Raw genomic sequence first — 9,879 nt, 5'->3', positions numbered from 1 at the left:
CTCAGGGAAAGTTCGCTGGTCTCTGGGAGTGTTCAGTCAGGGTCACACAACCCAGTGGGATTACTCACATGGATCATTTCTGTGAAGAGGAGGGGAAGCGGGAAAACGCATGGGGATGCTTTGTACAAACCTCAGATCAGTGTCCTTGTGTCTGAGCAGAGAAAAAACATGAAAGAAAACAAGGGAGCGGGATGGGAAAAGGAAGTCTAAATTTATCTGTGAACCTTGTACAGATATTCTCCACTGTTTGAAGACACTCTCCTCCTCCCTCCACCTAAAACATCCCACCTTTTGTGCAAAAAAAACACTTGTACATCCTTAGAGAGTGAGCAACCTTTCCCCTAGTTCTGTCAGGGAGTCAGACATCCCTCCTCCTCTTCAGTCATCCTCTCCACCCCCAATCCCTACACACAACCCCCAACCTCCACTCATTGTAATGAGTAAGAAGTGTGCCAAAGTTCAGGACAACCCTTAACAACTGGCCACCGAGAGTTCAGCCTCTGGAGGAAAGGTTTTGAAAAGACAATGAGGTTTTATGGTTCTGCAGGTGACTGGCATGTTTACACTGAAACAATAACCAGTAAACAACTAATTAACTGAAAATAACAAATTAATCTTTCTTGTTTTTGTAGTATATGGCATGTACATTTATATTGTATGTGATGCATCCCCTCTCACCACTCTCTGATTGCTCTGCTGCTGACTGCTGTGCACGTGAAGGAGATGTGACCAACCAGAGAGGAGGGCAAACAGAGATGTGGGGAGAAAGGGGGTTGAGGAATGTAAAGGGTAGTGTGTAACTCAATAGCCTGGAAGGCCAAGCAGCCATAAAGGGGGGAGTCTGCTTGGGAACTGGGAGGAAGATCATATGGTATTTATAAAGGAGAAAGACATTCTCACTCCTTGTTAAGCCTAAGTCACAGGCTCTGTACTCATGTATCTCCAGACTGCTGATAAGCTCCCTCTTATTTGCAAACACTCGACTCTTGCAGGAGGAAGAAGCCACCGCCAAGAGGTTCCCTAATGACCTACTTATAAGAGCATGGTAAACAAGCTCTGAAAATAGCATCTAAAAGTGCCTCAAAATAGGAAATGTACAAGAAAAGAAATGTTTGGATTCCTGAAAGTCATGACTGCAGTTTGCCAATCAGCCTCAGTTATACAAACCAGGTTTTTAGCTGTCTGACACGTATTAAATTAGGTGCATAAAAGCTGAAGAAGAACATGCTGTAAATGTGTAACGTTTAAACAACAGTGCTGGTGGTGTAGGGGGGAGGTGACCACACTGTTTAGAGTGAAGCCTGTACAGAGCTGTTTGTCTCAACATTAGTGTTTTTTCCTCCTTATTTTTCTTTCAGAGATGGCATCAGACTGTCATGAGCTGTTCCTGAGTGGAGAGACCACCAGCGGGGTCTATACCATACAGCCAAGAAACACAAAACCCTTTAATGTCTTCTGTGAGATCACAGCTGGTAAGTGGAGTGAGCCCTTTTTGTTTAATTCAGTGAAGCTTAACCAACAGACAATAAGTCACTTGTTTCAAAGAGTAGTTTAAAGTCTCCAAGCGGCTCTAGAAGCTTGTTGTTTTGGGTGATAAAACCTGCTCTGTCCGTCCTTCTATCCAGATGGTGGCTGGACAGTGATCCAGAGGCGTCAGGATGGCTCTGTGGACTTTGACCAACTATGGCAAGCCTATGAGAAAGGCTTTGGCAGCCTGAATGGTGAATGCCCTTTTGACTTTGATCTCACTGTTACCACCTCCAGCACTGGGCTGCTTAGTTGAGCTGGGCTGGTAGGATCAGATTGGTTCACTCCAGTGTTGCAATGTTTACAACCACAACATCAGGAGGACATGACACGGACTCATTTAATGCGAGTTTCTTTTGCTTCTGTTCTGAGGGCTTTGGCTCTGGTATGAAGTCTTCCAGACTGGGAGACAGTCTGGGAAATTGTGAGCAATACCTCATTAATGAGGCACCAAGAAAATAAAGAATAGTCCAAAATCTATTGTGGAAAACAGCAATTTTTCAGCTGTGAGTAGTTTTCTCATTTTTTATCTCTGTGTATTTGTCTGTAGGAGAGTTCTGGTTGGGTCTAGAAAAGATCCATTCCATTGTAAAAGATGGTGGCTACATCCTCAACATTAAGTTCTCCGACTGGGAGGATGACACCACATCTGTCCGCCTCCCCTTCCAACTGGGCGGAGAGGAAACCAAGTACTCAATCCAGGTTCAGGAGGCTGGCACTTTCAGCACCTTGGAGAGTTCCCTGGGACCTGACGCCACTTCTGGCCTGTCCTTCTCCACCAGTGACCAAGACAATGACCAGAAAAATGACACCAACTGTGCCAAACACCTCTCTGGTGAGTTGCAAAGGAGAGTCACAATGATAAATGCCTCCTCTGGATTATTTTCCAGTTTCTAATTTGAGCTCAAATGCAGCATCTAATCCGATATTGTTCTTTGTCTTTGTAGGTGGTTGGTGGTTTAGTAACTGTGGACACTCCAACCTAAACGGTAGATATTTCCAGTGCCCTCCACCTAAGCAGCGGCACCAGAGGAAGCAGGGCATCTTCTGGAAGAGCTGGAGGGGCCGCTACTATCCTCTGAAGTCCAGCGTGATGATGATCGCCCCTGCAGTGATTGAAACAAGTCATAAAGAATAGACCGTGACAGAAAGAAAAGATCAAGAGAAAGAAATAGATTTTGGACTATTCTTTATTTTCTTGGTGCCTCATTAATGAGGTATTGCTCACAATTTCCCAGACTGTCTCCCAGTCTGGAAGACTTCATACCAGAGCCAAAGCCCTCAGAACAGAAGCAAAAGAAACTCGCATTAAATGAGTTCCATATTTCCGCTGCTCTGTTCTCTGAGAGACAAGCAGGCTCCTTCCCTGCACCTACAGCCACAGATGGAAAAAGAGACAAAAAGTTCAGCAGAGCATTGTGTTGTACAATTGCAGTTGATTCCTTCTGTCGGCATGAAGAAGGGGCCACCAGTCAGGAGAGCATTACAGAACAAGTCCCAGCCTGTCCACTGTGCTGGAAGCCACAACGCACTCCCGACAAGTCGAGACTCCTCAATACACAAGTGGTGTCAGCTGTTGTTGAATTCAAATGTGGGTTCCTAGCGAGTAAACAGCACTGTGAGTTTAAAAAATAGATTAGGAGCTGCTCTAATTCTGTAGAGGACGCTTGGGAGAGTGAAATCAGGCTTATTAAACAAGCCTTTTAAACCCACTGACCAGGACCAAAGGGGGATTTTATTAAATCAAAGTCCATGAAATTAGTGTTCAAAAACATTATGTAAAGCTATACATCACTGTATACTAGGATTATAATGCAGAGACTGTGCTAAAACTGATGTTGGTAAGCAGTTTGTAGAACACTGAAAACCATTCCAGCCTTTTCTTTAATATACACTATAGTCTGTCTGCAATTTTGAACGAAATGAGGCATATTCTTCACAAACTTTAATTTTTCTGTGGAGAGTTTAATGATAAGTCATATTGACTGCTTTTAACATGGCAGGTGTAGTTTTAGTGAGAAGTAATGTATCACTTATTGTATTTGCCAGATGTAAAATAGTTTTTTTAAAGAAAAAAATAACCTCTGTTTGGCCATGATGAGCCAATAAAATTGATTTTAAACTAATATCATCTTTTGTCTGTGCACTGCATGCCACCTAGTGTGTACAATGTAAGGTTGTATCCCAACATAACACAATTAACTGTCAAAATTATAGAAAAAAATGACAAATATTTCTCCAAAACCTTAGTATTAGAGTGAAACATATGATCACAACTAGATTCACTGCAACATCATTTTTATTAGACATTTTTAAATGAAATGCAAGCTAATTTGACTGAAATGGCAAAATGTTTAAGTTGTCAATTTGTTTGCTGTTATTGGTGCATAGATGTCGTCACAAATTATTATTTTAGGTTTTAACTGCGACTTTTAAACTTGCTCATAATTTACAGGCTGCCCATGTAAACAGTCACACTTTCTCACAGATTTTCACTTATGTTGTCAAATTAAAACTGTTAAAGTTCATTGACAAACAGCTGATTTTTTAAATAGTATTATTAGATTTGTATAAAAAGAAAATCCTGAATTCAACTAAGCGTATCAGTTTTACCGATCTAACAAAACCTGTCTGGATGCAGAGATTTTCTTTAGAAACCAACTGCAGACACATACACGTGTGTAGCACTAAACCATTTCACTGAGTAACACGTGTCACATCTCTTGTATCTTAAAGACTTTATCTCCTTAGTCATAATGCCTAGAAGCAAAACTCAGCTTGTGGGTGTCAGCTTTAATTTTTCAGTGCGCTACTTTCTGCTTCTTTGTCAGGCTTACTGTTAACGTGCTTCATCCGTAGGGATCTTCCAAACACTGACACGTGGTCCAGGATCAACCTCTCTAACTTCTGATCTGACGGAGTATGCTCTCAGCTGAACTCTTGAGTATCGGAACAGCTGGTGAAAGTCAGTGTCTGGCTTTCACACACAAGGTGATTTAAAAGCTTGAAGGAAACAATTGTTACCTGCAGAAGAAAACAGAGTATAGTAGTTGTAACTGCAGGCTAATGGAATGATGGTGGTCACCAGTAGGTCCATATGAGAGTCACTTTGCTTCACACGTTCACAAGCAAAGGAAAATGTACTTAAAGTAATAAAAGGACCCAATACTGAATCTGGTGCTTTTATATTTTATACCAATGGATTATTATTTATTACTTATGTACTAATCAGCATTTATTTTTAAGTTGGTTGAGGTGGAGCTATTTTTAATCAGTTTTATTCAAGGCTGTAACTAAAGATCATTTTCCATTAGGGATTAATCTGCAGACTATTATCATGACTAATCTATTTACTTCAGAAAAATAGTGAGAAAGTGACACAATTACCCAGAAGTTGAATCAAGACACATTTGCAGTTCTTTTGTCTAAATAGTACCTCAAATTTAAATAAAGAAGATTGAAAGAAATAAAAGGAAAAGCAGCTAATCTTCACGCTTAAAAAACAGAAACCATGAAATGATGCATGAAATTTTTGTATGACAATTATCAATATAGAATTTATTGTCAATTAATTGACTAACTGTTTAGGTCTGCTTTTACTACAGGCTATTAGGTGGATCAATTTATAACCAATCAACATACAAATATACATACATACAGAAAAAAACAAGTTGTAAAGTAACTAAAGCTGTTTAGTAAATGAAGTGGAGAAAAAAACTCTGTATTTCTGAAATGTAGTGAAGTAAAGGCATAAAATGGCAGGAAAAGCAAAATACAAAACACAACTATCCCACGTTTCACATGTACTTTTTTTTAAAGGGCTCCACATTTTCAGAAATATGCCGTTTGCTTTCTTGCTGAGACTTAGTGGCAAACACACTCAAGTGTGTTTTACTGCTTTCAGTTCCAATTAGTCTCAATACACCATTTTCAGACATTTTGCTTTTTCAACTGTGACACCTGCAAATGTCATCTGTGAAAAGGTTCTATTATACCACCAGCCAGTGTCTTAGTGTTTACATGAGAGCTGCATCTGACCAAGCCTCCACCACTGCTACAACAAGGATTTTTAAGTACTCCAAACCATGCACGTGCAGAGCAGCAGATGCTTGCTGGTCCTCCTGCCCTCTTCCTTTGTGGAAAGCAGTTTCCATGGTAACTTACTGCCCTGATTGCAGTGTTAGACAGGAAGTCTCGGATTCTTAACATTTACAGGAATAGTTTAGGAAATTCCAGCTGCAAGTCTTCCTGGATACATCTGTAGGCCTACAAGCATTGCACACCTCGAATTTGGGCAGTTTATCTCATTCTTCATGGCAGATCCTCTCAAGGTCGATCAGATTGGCTGGTGAGCATTTTGCATTGCCATCTTCATAGCTCCCTACAGATGTCTGGGCTTTGGCTGGACCACTCAAGTGTTGTTTTGGAGGTATGCTTCAGGTCATTGTCATGATGAAAGGTGAATTTTCTGCCCCGTCTGTGGAGGTTTTCTTCAAGGATGTTCTTGTATTTGTTTGCTTTCTGTGCCTGCCACTGTGGAGCATGCCCAGAGCATGTTGCTGCCACCATATGGATGGTACTAACCAGATGATATGCAGTCCATTGTTTGCCAGACAAAGTGTATCCTGTTTTGCTGAGAGAATTACTTTCATCTCACCAGACCAGAGGATTTCTTTCCACTCTTTTAGTGACCATTGGGTTCTTTCTCACCTCTAATACCAAGACCCTTCTTGCCCAGATGCCCAATTTGGCCATAGGAGCAACTCTAGGAATGATCAGGGTTGTCCTGAGCTTTCTCCATTTCAAAATGAGTGAGACCACTGCAGTCCTGGGAACACCGTGCCTTGGAAATCATTTTATATCATTGCCCTTATTTATGCTTTGCCATAGTTCGACTGCAGAGATCTACAGCCACTTCTGACAGTGCTGGCCCTTTTAGACCCAGGTGTGTGTGCCTTTCCAAACGATGTCCAATCAATTCATCTTGCAACAGCTGCACTTGAGTTGAGTTCTAGACATGCGAAGGATAATTAAGGCAAAAAGATGGACCTGGCCAGAAACTGGAGTTCCACAGCAAAAGGTCTCTATAACAGATTTCAGTTTTTGATTCTTGATTTATTTTCATACCATGGTTTCACTTTGTCATCATTAGCACATAAGTGTATAATGAAGGGTAGAAATGGCAGTTGTAACCATTCAAAACTGAATCCACAACACAATAAACTGTGCAAAAAGGGATCTGAATACTTTCTGAATCCACTCTACATAACCTGTAACAGGCTGAATAAGAAGACTGCAGTAGAAGGGAGCATTTGATAGATTCATACATTTATTCATATCATGTACAAATTGTATTCTGGTGGTACAAAGCTGTTGTAAGACTCCAGTGCTCACCCTCCTGTTGTCTTTATTGCAGTAAAAAAGGAAATACCAGTATGATCAAAAATTGAGAGGTACTTTGGCAATTATAAATTATGTTTTAAAAAGGCAAGCAGACACCTTGAGCAATGTATTGTGAGGGGAGGAGACAGCACAATGAGCAGCTTCTGTCAGCACTCATAAAAAAAAGAAAAGAATAAAAATCCATAAAAATTTCATTTTAAAACACACAATAAAAACAAATGGACAAAGGAAGAACCTCAGTTTTCTTCTTCTCTTCATCATGACAAACTGCAAAGTAACAGACTCTCAGTATGTGTTGATATTACAAGTCTGTGTGAATGTGCCTGTTTTTTACATTTAGTGTCGGAGATCATGTCTGAAAATATGTTTATAGATTCTATTTCATACCTGTGAACTATAACCCTGTTTCTAGAACTGACTCGAGTCAATAAAACAGTTGGAGCAAGGTGGGAAACATCGCAATATCATTTGGCAAAAACCATGATGGCTGCACACATGAGGATGTGGGTGAGCGATGAGTCAATATTTCTCCATATGTCCTTGTCTTTGTTCAGCTTTAAGCTTGAGACACTAAATCTCTGTGCTCGTAAGCCACACCCTAGACTGTACACGGGGGGAGCTCGTGTAAGAGAGCGCGCGGTCAAGCAAGTAAGTAACAGAACAAGATGGAGAAAGAGCAAAAGAAGGAAATATGTGAGACGACTAGTTCATAGGAGAGAGTGGTGTGAGGCTGCAGGCAGACAGTCTTTCAAAGGCAGGGTGAACATTTTGGAGATGGGTTTCGTGTGGGGGCGTCAGGGAGAGTAAAGGTGGGCATTGTGAGTTGGAGGGAACAAAGGAGGACAGAGGGGAGACAAGACGTCACTTCTCCCCTGTTGTCTTACTTCAGAGGTATTGTTGTAGAAAGTGCAGCAGCATTATCTCATAGTGCTCTCCAGACTCAGGGCAGCGAATACTGTGTCGCTCGTTGGGGTATACCTGGAAATTTGGAGGAAAAAAAAATAGACAACCACGTTACAGAGTAATCATGTGCACTAGATGTATGTATCCTATAGTTCTGAGATTGACTCTCTCTTGTATTTTATCACCATTAAAGATTGTAATGGTCTAAGCCAATAAACCAAAAACAATTATTGCTGGTTTTTGGAGTACAAACTCATGTACCTCAGATCAATAAACATGCATGTTGAAAAGTGATGTATATTACAGTATGTTGACTTTGTACTGCAAAGTTTCATATGATAGCAAAAAAAAAATGTGTGAATGGGATAAGGTTTGTGATGCTAACCTGTAGCTGGTAGGGCTTCCCAGCACGGATTATCTGTGACACGAGGAAATTGGTGTGGAAAAAGTGCACATTCTCATCTAGAAATCCGTGGAGAATTAGCAAGCGATTGGGCCTGAAACAGCCAGGATTACAAGGTTAAAATACAGTATGTTATAATATGATAAGCTTCAATGCAACATAGAGATATATAGGGTAATTCCTGAAACACATTGCCCAAAACTCCCCAATTCCTTTATGATTTAAAAAAGGAAAGTCTGTAATGATCCAAGGGAATTTACAGAAAAGGTGAAATGCTGCAGTGCTTCACTGTCTGTCTAAACAGACTTCAGCATCCATGAGCAGCGCTCCTACATGATCTTTGTCAGGCCTTCAGGGTCTCTCTTCAGTCCCTTACCATTTTCCATTTAGCCTCCTACCTCAAATTTTAATTTCACCATAGAAATCTGGACCCATTGTCTTACATGTTCAAGTGGCCTTGGGCAGATAGAAGTATTCGATAAACGAATGGCATCCAAATATGTAAAACTGAATGCCCAAATCGCCTTTGGTTCATACATGTCAGACTAACTTTCAAAGAACATGAAGCATAACTTGACAGGAACTAGGACATCGTGCAGTCATGATGAAACATCTACAAACATCTATGTAGTTACACAGGACACGCAGTATTCCCACACCAACAGGTAGTCTTGCCAACACATAAAAGTGTGTGTACTAACTCGCTGGGCAGCTTGTCCACATGCAGTGCTACAGATCCTTCCTCATAGCCCAGCTGGTTGTTCTCAGGCACATCCATGTAACGCTCCGTATAGCCTGTGTCGTAGGCCATCCACACGGTCACCGGGGCACCTGCGATCGCCAGCTGCCAGGGAAGGACAATGTAGTTTGATGGAAAGGAACATATAGTAAACATTTACAAAAACAACTGTATGTTTTTGCAGACAAGTGTCACTTTGATCACAGAGCAACTCGGAAGATACAGGAGGAAGGTAGTGGTTTAGACTATATGTGTATGGGTTAAAGAAAACGTTTAAGATAACTGCAAAACACCAGAACTCTACAAAGTGCTCTGATACTGATTTTATAGCACAGTAGCATATACATTTTGGAAGAAAAGAATATTGTTAAATAAAACATTCAGTCCATCATGCATAGGGAGCCTTAGTGTTTTAAGGCTGTTTTGTTCAGTGTATCACTGTCCAACACAGACACCATGTGGATATAACTGGCAACTACATCCTGAGTTCAGGTACACTTGAGGAATTGAAGTAATTCTTAGTTTAAAGTGCAATAAACAGTGTTACAAAGCATGGTATGCTTTCTTATTTGTGGCTAAAGGAGAAAGTAGAGAATGCTCACTGACAGGAAATGAGTGTACGGTTTATATGAGGAGGGCTGAGAGATGAAAAGGCCTCCTAACCTTGAAGATATTGGGCCGCTGGATGAGGCCCATGAGAGAAAGGAAACCACCATAGGACCAGCCATGGATGGCAACACGGCTCAGGTCCACAAAGTTAAACTTCTCCGCAACATACTGCAGCCCCTCCACCTGGTCTTCAATTTCCACCTGACCCTGGAGAGACGAATGCAAATCAGATGATTAAATTGTCCATCTGTCTACTACACTTTGTCGTTTACATACCACTTTGATTAAATGCTCC

The 9,879-nt window shown here is 40.9% G+C and overlaps 2 protein-coding genes across 2 annotated transcripts in view; one reads left to right on the top strand and one right to left on the bottom strand.

Annotated features, from left to right (window-relative positions):
* The window catches only part of angptl4 (angiopoietin-like 4), a 6,221-nt gene extending 2,662 nt beyond the window's left edge, over positions 1-3,559 (top strand). The window contains exons 4-7 of the mRNA XM_020616222.1: positions 1,359-1,472; positions 1,626-1,721; positions 2,078-2,362; positions 2,475-3,559. Coding sequence (XP_020471878.1) covers positions 1,359-1,472; positions 1,626-1,721; positions 2,078-2,362; positions 2,475-2,665 — 686 coding nt within the window. The 3' untranslated portion in view covers positions 2,666-3,559. The remainder of the gene's footprint in view (positions 1-1,358; positions 1,473-1,625; positions 1,722-2,077; positions 2,363-2,474) is intronic.
* Positions 3,560-6,843: 3,284 nt separating this feature from the next.
* The window catches only part of LOC109969325 (dipeptidyl peptidase 9-like), a 15,190-nt gene continuing 12,154 nt past the window's right edge, over positions 6,844-9,879 (bottom strand). The window contains 4 exon segments of the mRNA XM_020616139.1: positions 6,844-7,908; positions 8,219-8,330; positions 8,938-9,080; positions 9,639-9,791. Of these exon segments, the coding sequence (XP_020471795.1) occupies positions 7,816-7,908; positions 8,219-8,330; positions 8,938-9,080; positions 9,639-9,791 (501 nt within the window). The 3' untranslated portion in view covers positions 6,844-7,815.

Source organism: Monopterus albus, unplaced genomic scaffold, assembly GCF_001952655.1.
Source record: "Monopterus albus unplaced genomic scaffold, M_albus_1.0 scaffold172.1, whole genome shotgun sequence".
Taxonomy (NCBI): Eukaryota; Metazoa; Chordata; class Actinopteri; order Synbranchiformes; family Synbranchidae; genus Monopterus; species Monopterus albus.
This window is presented reverse-complemented; position numbering and strand designations above follow the sequence as displayed.